Here is a 14,014-nt window from a genome sequence, read left to right on the forward strand (position 1 = left end):
ACTTGGTGTCCTTTGAATGATATCTTCTTACGTCCTTCCTGACCAGCCCCTTGTAGTCACTCTGCCAGTCTCTGGTTCTGTGACTGATTATTTTAGATTCTTCATCAAAGTCGTGTCATGCAGTATTTGTCCTTCTCAGTCTGGCTTCTCACATTCATCAGAATGTCCTCCATCCATGCCTCAAAGGGCACTATCTGTTTCTTCTTTAAAGCTGAATGGTTTTCCTTGTAAGTTTATACCACATCCTATTTTTCCATTCATCCTCTAAAAGACATTTAGATTGTGTCTTTATGTTTGTCATTGTGAATAATACTTCAATAAACATGGCAATGCAGAAAGCTCACTGAGATCCTGTTTTCAATTTCTTTGGTGATATACCCAGAAGTTGTATTGCTGGATCAAATGGTAATTCTATTTTTCAGTTGATAAGAAATCTCCAGACTGTTTCCTTAATGATGGCACCAATTTTCAATCCCACAAACAGGGCACAAATGTTCCCTATTCTCCACACCCTCAACAACACTTATCTTTTATTTTTTATTTTGTTCTTAATAATCATTCTAACAGATGTGAAATGAAATGTCACTGTGATCTTAGTTTTTGTTTCCCCTAATTATTACTTAAGTTGAGCACTTTTTCAAGTACCTTTTCAGCATTGGTATTTCTTTGAATGAATCTTTCTTAAGGCCCTCAGACCATTGTTTAAAATTGGAATATTTGTCTTGTTTCCTAATAAGTTACAGGAGTCTCATATATTTTTTACATGAACTCTGTATCCAAAACATAGTTTGCATGTATGTTGTCCGATTGCCTAGGTTACCTTTTCATTTTCTTAATTGTTCCCTTTAATGTACAGATAATTTTTAATTTGATATAATCACACTTTGAATTTTTGTTTTGTTTGCCTCTGCATTTGGTGCCACATCTAAGATATCATTGTCAGATTTAATGTTAAAACATTCACAGTATCATTTCTTCTATGAGTTTCATTTTTTCAAGTTTAATGTTTGTTTCAATTTATTTTAAGTTGATTTTGTGTGTGGCTTGGGATAAGGACCCAGTTCATTCTTTTGCCTGTGTATATGCACTATCATAAACACATTTATTCCAGAGACTATTCTTTCCCATCATGTATTCTTGACTCCCTTGCTGACCAAATATATGTGGGTTTATTTCAAGGTTCCCTACATTATTTCATTGATCTATATTCCTGTTTTTATTCCAGCATAATACTGTTTTGATTACTGGGGTTTGCAATATATTTTGAAATCAGGAAAGGAAAGGTAATACCTCCAGCTTTGTTCTTGGGTATTTGAGATGTTATATAATTCTAAATAATTTTATTTCTATTTCTGTGAAAAATGACATTAGCCTAATAATAGAGCTTGCACTGGCTTCCATTTTCATGGAATATCTTTTTCCAGCCCATTGTTTTAAGCCTCTGTGTGTCCTTAAGTTGGAAGTGATTCTACTGTAGAAGGAAAATAATTGAATTTTGTTTTTCTTAGTCTATGTAGCTACCCTATGTCTTTATATTAGGGCATCTAATTTTGTAAAAGCTACAAAATTTTTTGTACTTTTTACAAAAATAGATTTGAACAATTAACATCCTGTATAGCAACTAATTCTCTTTATCTGCTCTAATGGAAGTTCATTTCATTGGCCAGATCCACCCAGAAGCCATTCAGAGTGAACTTGCTGTAGTTCAGGCACTTTAAATTCCAGGATAGTCTGGATAAGGATACATGGTGGGTACAGAGGGTTAAAAATATACACCTCACATTCAATTCATATATTCATTTTTATCTGAGATAAATTGTTCTTCATGAACACACAAAAATATGTCTTTTATAGGTTAGAATAAAAATTCAGCCATTACCACTAAAACAATATGTCTCTCATTCTTTCCTTCTTTATTCTCTATCTAACTTTATATTTTTACTCATGTGTGTATGTTTGTGTGTGTGGGGGGGTGTTATTCCTTCCTCTGTAAAATTTTCTGGCTCATTTTCATGTTGAGTTCACTAACTAGTTTTGATCTTTAAGCTTTAATTTAATTTTTAATTTAAGCAACAATCTGTTTCCATTTATGTTAGTTCTAGTTAGTTTTCTTCAAATCTTTGTAGTCAATAATTATTATTCACACTTTATTTTAATCTTTTAATTCCTTTTACTTTTAAAATATATGGCATATATTTATCTTACGAGTCAACTACTGGAATGACTAGACCACTTACATATTTATTTTCTTAAATCAATATGCGTGTGTATACACATATTTGTATTTTTATGTATTATTCTTTAACACATAATCATATTAACAATAAATTATTTATAGCCCATTATAATTATAAAAATAAATAACTATTAAATTAACCATTGGTCATATATCACACAAATGCTCATGAATATCAATGACATTAAAACAGGAATGTATTAGCTATGCAAATGGTAGATATAAAGTTGAATTCAATTGGAGCATATTTGCTGAATACTGTGGATTAAACCAGACTTTGTTGCCCTTCTACAGAAGTTTGATTACTTCCCATTGTATATACAATATTGAAATGAATTTATATATTAAAAATAGAAAATATTAGAGTTAAATATTTATATAAATAACATTCTGTATTCACTCACCCGAAAATAGTCAAAGAAAATGATTGCATATGTGTATATATGTAATTATAAATAAGTATAATGTGAAATTCAAAGTAAGTAATTAGTAGTGAAGTCATAAATTTATTAACTTTTGTGCATTTTTGAAGACATAATTGTAATATGTTAACTTTTCTTCTAAACCATAAATGTGTGCCTATGATACTAGTGGTGAAAAAACATTATATGCAATGACAAAACTAAGTCAATCATTTCAAAAGATGAAGATTTGGGAATATAATAAAAGCATGAACAGTCAAGGCTCACAGCATTACACTTTATCCAGTAAAGGTGAATATTTATTTTCATGTGAAGATTTGTTTGATGCACACTTAGTAACTAAGATCATGAGCCAGAAAGTATAGAAACTTATGTACATATGTATATATATATATATTTTAATCAGCAGAATTATCTGAGAAAGCTGAGTCTATTTTGTAGCAGATTTTTCTTCCTGTAGTTATTTGATACATAGGTTGAATCAGTAGTGGCTAAAATGAACTCTAATAAAACACACATCAAGAAATCCCATATAATTTATATTTGTGTCCTGGTCAGTTATAATGGAAAATTAAGACCATTTTCAAAACATTGTATAAGAAGTAAATTGTAAAGTGAAAATTTTTGAATAGATAAAGGAAATAATTCTGTAATTAGATCTCAAATTATTAATACATTTTTAGTTTTCCATATTTTATGTAATCCAAAGGTGTTGAAATGATGTATACACATGGGTGCAATAAATACAAAAGTGTATATAGAGGTAGAGGAACTGCCTGTCTATGGAGAAGTGAATCTCCCAGGAACAAGTGTCCCTCTTCTTTTATTCTCCATGATATTTATGAATTTTCTTTTGAGATAGAAGCAAATGTTTTATTTGCCACTGTTTCAGGCTTTAAATTTAGGTAATACAAAACAACCACTGTAATCTATTGATGCATGCTAAGGGAAGATTTGTCAGACATTATAGTGCAGGAAGAACACAGACACTTAAGGCAACATTAAGGAGATTCAGAGCACCGAGGCTCGGTTTCCCGAGGCCATTCTTAGTCACAGAGGACATGCTTCCTCTGGACTGCAAACCAGACACCTGGGAACCTACATTCCCTTTCAAGTATGCAGCTTTTCTGACTATCTATTCAAGTACCCAAAACCAGGATGTATGAGCTAAATTAGTAAATAGAAATCAAGATAGCCTAACAGAAAACAGGTGCAAATCACTAATGTGCATATTTTCTCTACCAATACTTGAAAGCTGTAACTGTCAGACCTGAGGAAAAGCTTCATGCACTTCCATTAGTATATATATATGAAATATATATGTACATATGTATATATATATATATATATATTTCAATCAGCAGAATTATCTGAGAAAGCTGAGTCTATTTTGTAGCAGATTAAGAAATTCCATATAAGTTATATTTGTGTCCTGGCCATTCCAATTTGGTGAAGAATCACCACCAGGGTTCCATGGAACCCTGGAGATAAGCACAGATTTGTTACTGACCAGCTAACTTAGTCTTTGTGTTACACAAATATTAAGAATACAATGCATTTATTCTTAGAGAAAAATGATATTCTTTTCACCCAGAGCTTCTTAGTGATCAGCTTCTCCAAACTAGCTCTCGTGGCTTTGTTTCTTAGGCTGTATATGATGGGACTAAGGGAAGGAGGCAACAAAATATAGAAAGATGATAGAACATGATCAGTGACTGATGTAGACCCTAAGATAGGTTTCAGGTAAGCAATGAAAGCAGTTGAGAGAAAAAGAACAACTACTACCAGGTGTGGGAGGCAGGTGGAATAGGCTTTTGACTGCCCTTCCGTAGATGGAATCTTTCTAACAGTGGAGAAGATGTAGATGTATGAGACTATGATGCAGATAAAGCAACATAAGTCCAGGACTGCATCAGTAAGAATGATCACAATTTCCACTGTTACATTCTCTGAGCAAGTAATAGCTAACAACTGGGGAATGTCACAGAAGAATTGCTGGACTTCATTGGGCCCACAGTAAGTTAGGGAAAAGGTTCCTGCTGTATGTGCAATGGATATCAGGCCACTGCTGAGCCAGGACAGAGCCACCATGTGCACACACCGGCCCCTGTTCATGATGAGCTCATAGTGCAGAGGATGGCAGATGGCAGCATAGCGGTCGATGGACATCGCTGTGAGCAGGAACAGCTCTGCCCCTGCGGCAAAAGGCACCAGGAAGACCTGCGTGACACAGCCGGGGAATGAGATGGAGTTAATGTGGGTCAAGGAGTTGGCAAAAGTTTTGGGCACAATGGCAGAAATGAGGATATCAAAAAGGGACAGATTCTTTAAGAAGTACATGGGTGTGTGCATGCAGGGATCCAATGATGCTGTGGTGATAATGAGGCCATTCCCCATGAGGGCCATCAGGTAGATCACTACAAAGGTCCCGGATTGCAAGAACTGAAGCTTCCATGGGCCTGAAAAACCCAAGAGAACAAATTCTGCCACCACTGAGATATTGTTCATTCTTGATGAAACATTCTGCATTAAAAAAAAAGAAAAGGTATGGTTAAAATGATCAAATTCCAACATCTATTTAATTTTACTTCAGTACAGCTAAAGAAAAACTGTGTTTCTATTTAACATTTGTCACTTGAATGTGTGTGTGTCCATGTGTATTTGTGTTTGTGTGAAAGTCAAAAACAGTTTTAACAGAATATTTTCTCCATCAATATAATCCAATTAGTCATGTGCTGCATATGTACTTTTTTTTTCAAATTTTCTGTTTCTCTAGGTGTGTGTTATAATGTAATTAAAGCATATGTACAAATTGTTTACCAGATTCACAGCACATACAATCTATCCTTCATGGAGAAGAATCTTAATTTATGTGTGAAAGGAAGTGAAGGGGTAGACATGGAGTACACAAAGACTGCATGCCATGTTCTTTATACTTGGGCTTTACAATTTTTTACTTTAAATCAGTGGATTATTTGACAAAATTAATTACTCTTAATTTCTTCTTAAACATGAACTTTATAAAACAATGGGCATTCTTTAAGGTCATTTCAGACATTTTTGAAATCAATATGCCAAGAAAAATGATAGAAAGATAGGCTCACACAATGTCCTCTAATCTTTTAAGCATCAGGAGTAAACAGTAGCAATCATTTCAAGCAGGTAGTTGTCATTTTCTTTAGTGCACAGGTTTTATTAAAATACTCCTTCACTCAACCCTCACAATAACACTAATTTATCTTTTCACTTCCTAGTTTGGTCTTGATTTCTTTATCTTTCATTATCCCACTAATGCTGTGTGCCCTCTCTCTCTCTTCTCTCAGTGCGTATATATATATATGTACACACACACACAGACAAGTTTTAGGCACTGTGTGTGTATCCTGTTTTTATACTTTGAGTAATGTAAATATAAATAATAAATAAATAAATAAATAAATAAATAAATAAATAAATAAAGATTGTTATTGGATGTTTGAAACACAGTATATCTGCTCTCATCCTTTACTGGAAGAAAACCACTTAAAACCAACAATTCCAAAATTATATCCACTAAGAATTATCAGATTTATTAGTGGAGATTTATAACTGAATTATACCAGAATCTACGCTATACAGAATTAAATGCTTAGAATTTCAAAAGTATTTTTCTCATCTACCCCATAATTTAAGGCAATTTACTGCTTCATATGAATCAAAATTAAGCAATGATTATTAAGACACTGTAGTTTATGATCCAAGTTATATTCTGTATATTTTAGTGGTATTTATTTCCAAATTAGCCATAATTTTGATTACCTCACATCATTCTTCTACTTCATTCTTCATTACTTCCTGCTTATAACTGAAATCAAATGTACCTGATATCTTAACTGGTTTTTATTGATTCCAGTGAGCTCAGCGTTTTTTTAAATAAAATTATCTAAGTAACTATTTCAAAGTCTAATATGTTTTTGGTATATGAGCTCATGTTTTGAAACATAAGTAAATATATATATGTAGATTTCCTGTGGCCTGTTAGCGAACTCATATTTTAGAAATCTTTAAATTAACATGTAACGACCCAACAAACTTTTACTTTTGAAGAATTTAAATAAGAATTTTCTAGGAGGCCTATTATTTTCTGACTGAAACCATTATCAACAACCAGATTAAAAGAAAATAAATTCACTAAAGTGTCTGTTCTGTAGAAGATGGAAGACATCAGAAAGCTTCGTGTATAGTTGCTGGTGAAAGCATTACTGATGATTAATCCAGAAGGACATCACTAATTCTGACTTTCAAGTATTGAGAAACTCCTTTTCTGAAAGTCACTTTGATTCTTAATCTCTTGACTTAAGAACAATCAGAATGAGTATGGCGATTATTTTATATCAGTTTTCCATCTCCCAGAGGCATGAACTCTGGAATATTCCAAAGGGAAATGCTGCCACTTTTGTTGGACTTGACTTATGTAATCTATCCCTCACACTTATGAGACAAATCTTGGCACTATGCAACCTGTGGAAACTAAGTAGCATAATGGCCTTTCCTTAATAACGACTAACTTGCTGTGTTGCTATGCAGTCAAGAATCTCCATAATTGGTAAAAAAAGCATTTGCAAAACATACTTATGCAGACACCCAATGAGCTCTTATGATGAGCCACTTACCTGGCACTTTCCCAGGTGCTCGTCATCTTACCAACAGTACAAATACATTTTTACTAACAGTGTTTCAAAATCACAAAATCGTATTTCCATTTGTAGTGTTAAACTGTTCAGTCATATTTTCTTCTATAGATCTGGGTTGGAAAATATATGATTATAATGATCAATATCAATCAATATAAAAAAATCAAGAACCTCCAACACATATAGGCAATTAGGTATATGAAAGATAATTTAACCAACTAATAATTAGTTTACTTGTACTTGGTGTCAATGAGGAGCAGATCTTCTTTTATGTTGTTTCTTTTTTACTTACTTTTTTAACAGGAATAGAGGTAAATTCTTACCAGTTTTGCTTTAACCTCATAACAGTTGAGATATATGGCCAGGAACCCACTTGTACAAATAATTTAGGTATTTGGAGTCTGAATAATGAAGGAATTCACACCGTTCAGATCATGCATCTTGCCAGTAGTAGATTCTCAAAGAATATGAATTGCCTAATCAACATCAGCATTTACTAAAAGTCATTGCTGGCATGTGCATTACTGATGTAATCATTGCAACAGTGCTGTGAAAGCCTATTTTAAAAGAATGACTGCTCATAGATATTGTTACCTGCCCCATCTTCATAAATAAAGAGGATGAAGAATAACTGGTTGAACATACAAAGTGAAATAATGCACAGAGACTTGAAATTTGCTATTGTGGAACTTGTTTAATGGATATTAAGAAAGTAGCAATTATTGATTTATGCTACTGGCAACTGCTCAATTGTGTTGTTACATTTCTTTGCCATAATTTAATGATTTTGTGTTCACTTTTTACTCAAAATGAAGTGAATTGTACATGTTAATTCATACTAAGAGAGGAATTGGCTGCAAATGTTTCTCAACATTCAGGAACATGTTTTCTGCTTTTCTTTAAGTCTTCTGAAAAAACAAATCTTAGGTCATTTTGAATATATTATGTGTATGTATATATATATATATATGCACAAAATTAAAACAATGTAAAACATTAGTTCATCACATTCAAAATGCATTGAATGTGGCGAATTAATGACACTATGAACTGTTAATAATCAAAATCACAAGTAAACGACTTGACAGATTGAATTCCATAATTATTAAAAATTTGTGTTTGGCAAATAAAATATATAATTAAAGGGACATTAAATATGTGTAATATTTATGTGTAGTAGAGGTTTTTATCTGTAACCTCATAAAAGCATGTTAAAATAACTATACAATTTAGAATATAATAAATATATAGATAATTGAAAAATAATTTATACCACTGAATAAATAATAGTATATCAGCATGTTCCCCTGCATGGTGAACAAATAATAGATTAAATTAATACCTATGTTATATTCCTGTGTGAAAATATACCACATGTGGATGATATTGAATTACAATAAAAATTTAAATTGAATCAGTCTTTTTGAAAGTATATATTCATTACACTTTTAAGAAGCATTTTACTGGACTTACACTGACTCAATAGAATGAAATGATTTGAGACATAATTAATTATGTGTTCCAGAGAAATGCTTGAAAGAAATTGCATCATATAGCCACAGCTTTGTATTTTAAAACATATGATACAGAGTAATTCAGAATCTTGGATTTTTAAAACATAGATGCTGGAAGAATATAAAGACTTAAGATTATATGTTGAACATTAATTTTTTTGATACAAGAAAAATCATACATCAAATAGCAGAAGATTGTGTAACTTCAGTATATCTAGAAAAATGTGTATGTAGAACAAAGTCTCTATCAGACATCAAAACACAATTTCAAACACAAGTAAAAGCTCAAAATTACTATACCAAAAAGTATATAAAATAGCAGATGACTTTAAAATTCTGAATTTTTCAAAATTTTACTTAAATACTTATGGATAATCTCTAAATACAGCATCAAGAAAAAGTATAGTAATATTGGCAACAGAGCATCACCCAAATTAACATTCATTTCAATATCAGACATCAATCAAATGTGTTCTATTCCATAAATATACATTTATCTTTCTCTGGCAAGATTCATAATGTATATTTTCTAATTATCTTTTTACTGAAAGCCCTGATTAATTGAGTAAAAGTAGAGATAACTTTTGGACAATCTGTTGAGTAAGATCACATCACTACAATTTGAACATTATATCCTTCAGAGTCATATTTAAATAGACAATCTAAAAAAGACAATAAAAAAGACTGTGTAAAGGAATTTTATAAGATCTTAGTGATTTGAAATGATGAGAGTCAGAAGACTGCAGAGTTTTGTTCTTATTTTTGTTTCTGTTGGTTTTGTTTACAGTAGTGATTAATAATGTGTGTGATATTTAGCTTTAAGCATAATTCTTTCTTGCACCATATGAAAAACAGTTTCAATTAACCTCATCAATTCCACAAAGAAGGGATTTGGCAAATGGATCTTCAGTATTAGGAATCCAAAGATATACTTAAGAATGGAATATTGCAATTCCTCTCTAGGAAAATTTCTAATGAAGGAGATATTTACCTTTTCCTTTTTAAATATTAACTTGTAAAAGTTAAAGGGAAGTATTAATATGCAATTGGTGCATAATTAGAGATGGAATGTATTACTGAAAAAAATGTCATAGCCTTTAGGTTTTGGTGAGCTTCCCATTAATCAGCGTCCTCAGGGTGACCTTCATGACCTTGTTTCTTAGACTGTATATTACTGGATTAAATGTTGGGGGTACTATAGTGTAGAACACAGAAATGACAAGGTCACAAATAGACGGGGACAGTGAAATGGGCTTCAGATAAGCAATGAAGCCAGCAAAGAGGAATAAAACAATGACCACCAGGTGTGGAATGCAAGTAAAGTAGGCTTTTGACTGACAGTGTGTAGAGGGTATCTTCTTGACCATGGAGAAGATGCAGACACAGGAAATGACAATAATCACAAAGCAGCAGATATTCAATGTCACAGTAACGACAATGGGAACAACCTCTCTTATTAAATTTTCTGAGCAAGAAATAGCCAGTAGCTGTGGGATGTCACAGAAGAACCGATGGACCATGTCGGGTCCACAGTAGGATATGGAGAAGGTACCGGCTCTGTGCATCACAGTGAACAGACTCCACCCCCCACCAGCCAGGTCACAGCTGCGGCCTGCAGACACAGGCCCCGGCTCATGAAGAGCAGTCAAAGGACATGACCTTGAGGAGCAGCAGCTCTGCAGCTGCTGGGGACACCAAAACGAAGTCCTGAGCAACACAGCCGAGGAAGGAGATGGAGTTGTTATGAGTCAAAGCATTGACTATGGATTTGGGCACGCTATGGCTGAAATTAGGCAGAGATCCAAGAAAGACAAATTCTTCAAGAAGAAATACATGGGAGTATGGAGATGATGGTCCAAAGTTGTGATCATGATAATGAGGGCATTTCCCATCAGGGCGCACAGGTAAGTCAAGGAGGAGAACAGTGAGTGTGTGATGGACGTTTCTCCTCTGGTAGGAAATCCCATGAGGATAAATTCAGTCAAAACTGTGACTTCCATCACTGTTGGAGGCATGGTTTATATAAACTAAAAGAGAAATAAAACATTGTTATGAAGTATTTTTTAATATGAAATATATAGTGGATGCCTACATGTAGTAATTACAAATTAATGACAAACATTTCTGCATTATCTATTAATCATCAATCATTTTCTGATCATGTTTGATTAAATCAATTTAATTTCAGTTTACATAAACATGTCACCATATTGACAAATACATCCTATAAAGAATGTTGAAAGACTATAGGGCTTCCACTTACACTGGAAAAATCTTTATGAAAAAAACATTTCTTCCCTCTTCATAAACCCAAATTAACAAACAAAGACACCTCTGATCTCATGATCAATGCAAATTCCATTTCAAAATACCATACAAGAATTTAAATAGTAAATGGTTTTCAAAGCAATGTTGACCTAAATTGTTCATCTGTGTTTATTTTAACCCTTTTACTCTGATATTCTCCCCATATTAAATAAGTAAAAAATTGTGTTTTATTGTACAATTGTTTTCTTTCACCATATCCAGTCTTCCACCTCTGTGACACATGACCTTACAAATACAAGTTTCCATGCCCAGTCCCTTGACCATTCCACTTCCCTGTCTCCCTCTTTCCATGCCACAAAATAAATGCTGAGTTTGTGGAAGGTAAGAAGGAACCCCACAAAGTTGTACCTAAATTCAGATAGTCTTAATCTGAGGAAATAGTACGGTTGGCTATTCATTTTGCAATGACAAGCTGGTGTCTGCTATTTGTATGGACTTTGTTCACCAAACTTCATCTTAATTAAAAAAATATAAAGACTGTATTTTACTATTTCCCCTGTCACAGTCTCTCCTTTCCTCATTATTTCAAATATTATATTTTTCTTCTATTATGATGGATATTAGGAAGGCCACAGAGTAAATGTTTAGGTTGTTTGGTTTGGGAGAGAAAGGCTATAAAATGATTTTAATCTATTAAGAGAAACAATTCCAGTTTTAATGAAAATTTTTTAAAGTTTAGAATGTATTTTGGCAAAAAATGTCAAATTCATTTAAGTGATTTTTAAAATATAATTTTATGGTGATAAAATAAACATATTCTATCTCTGCTGTTGTTCCTGGTAAAATAATCTATAAACTACTCTCAATTCTTAACCAGAGAATATCCCTGACAAGCTCTGAGTGACTGAGTTTAAAAAAAGAAGTTAATGGACAAAACAGGCAGATTTTCATGTCTATCTCTTCTAGCTTGAGGGAAATATAATGTCCAGGAAAAATTGCTTCAAAGATAATGTTCTTAATAATTCTATTTCACTCACATGTAAATCATTAATAGTTTAGGTCTCAAAAGAGAGCACACATTTTAATGCTTAGTATTATTTTTAAGCTACCTCTTAAATTTCTATCTTCATTATTAGCTACTTCCAATCAATTGTTTTAATTTAGTTTAATATTTAATACACTTTTAGATCAGTCTGCTAAATGTTTAAATTCATTGCTAACAGTTGCAACACCTGAGAATAATTGTCATACATCCTTCTAATAAAAATTAACAACCATAATAATTTAATGAACATCTAAAATAATGAGAAGAAAAAAGTACTATTTTTCTCCCATTGAGGTAAAAGTGGTATTGTTAAACATATTGAGAACCAGATAATATGAATTATTCAGATTTTATTAGTTTCATTATTTACATTAGCTTACATTACATAATTTACATTACATTAGCTTCTTCTAATCTTAAATGAATCTTTAAATTGGAAATATTTTAAATATAACATGAAATTTCTTCTAAAAAGGGATTTGCTAATATACCTACAATCCTGGTTCATAAAAGAGCCTTGTGTTTTCCAAAGTTCTATTCTTGTGAAATTAATGCTCATCAAAAGGACAGAAGGCTCTTGTACACTCTCATTTCATAGAGATGATGACATGTGTTGATTCCGCTGAAGACTCATCATCCCCAAATACTCTTGCTTCATCAATATCTGTATAGGAAGAAACATGGGACCTGAAGACCTTGGCTATTTTACCTCTGTGGCTTATCTCTAATGGGCTGGAATGTTGTCTAAGAATTCTAAATTATCAGGTAGCTCTATTTCAGACAGAAAATAGTGCTTTCTTCGTCTCCATTGACTTGCTTAATTGGCACCATCCTACAATAAATTTCAGTAAATAATTAGTGAAATCAGTATGTCATAGGTTTATTGTTAATGATTTTCAACAGGTGGACAGGAATGTACTTAATCCTAGCTTCCAGTATTTCAAACGTCATTTATTGAGTGCCTCCTGTGGGTGAGACACTTTTGTGGCATCATTTAGTAAAAGTAACGCAGGAAGTCAAATTCCAAAGGTGGGCCGGGGTGTCTGTCTCTTGCCAGAGAATGGACATCTTGGAGAGAAGTGCTGGTGTGTGAGGAGCAGAGGAGAGCCCCTCACAGGGAGGGTGGCTGGCAGTGGGTCTGTGAGGAGCACGGGGTGGGGGTGTTACAGGCGAGAGTCCAGTGCAGCTCCGGGGCAGCAGGTAAACAAGAGATTAAGAGTTGAGGGAAAGAACACTGCTGGAAGAATTAGGGCACGGTGCAGGTCAGGGAAAATCATTAATTGTTGCTGTGAGTGGAGGGAAAGCCATGGGTGGATTCCAGTGAGGAGTGGCATGATCCCCTCATGTTTGAGCTTGATCGCTGATTAGACAAGAGTGTGGAGAATTCCTGGCAATTTTGCTACTAATGCTGGTTTCTGATGGCTTGACCTTTGTCCAGTGATTACATGTATCAAGCTGCTCTATTCCAAAGTGAAAATAGTGCTATATTCACCTCCATGACTTGGAGCAAGGCAGGAAGCCACATACCTACCCCTGGTGAGAGTTTATTGTGACTTGGATAAAACAAGTAGATAATGTGGGACAGTTGTTCAGTCGCTGATTACTTTCTTATTGTGATCCTAAAAACGGCTATTGATTTCAAAATACCTCATATTTATTTTGTTCCTGATAATCATAATGTAATATGTTGGGTAATTGCTTTGTTGTGATGTTTAAGGTATTTTTTTAGGCCTATTCACTAAGAGAGGTTAAAATTAAACATACAATGCTACAAACACTAAAATCATATTCCAAGCTGGAGAACAAAACAACAGTCCAATGCATTTGCCATATCTGCAAGAATTCCACCACCACAC

General features: G+C 33.2%; 1 protein-coding gene across 1 annotated transcript in view; it reads right to left on the reverse strand.

Annotated features, from left to right (window-relative positions):
- Positions 1–10,365, reverse strand: part of LOC108399530 (protein diaphanous homolog 1-like) — a 67,329-nt gene extending 56,964 nt beyond the window's left edge. Inside the window, 2 exon segments of the mRNA XM_073221419.1 lie at positions 4,554–5,181; positions 10,021–10,365. Of these exon segments, the coding sequence (XP_073077520.1) occupies positions 4,554–5,181; positions 10,021–10,365 (973 nt within the window).
- Positions 10,366–14,014: the final 3,649 nt, after the last annotated feature.

The sequence above is a fragment of the Manis javanica genome, chromosome 14 (assembly GCF_040802235.1).
Source record: "Manis javanica isolate MJ-LG chromosome 14, MJ_LKY, whole genome shotgun sequence".
NCBI classification, from domain to species: domain Eukaryota; kingdom Metazoa; phylum Chordata; class Mammalia; order Pholidota; family Manidae; genus Manis; species Manis javanica.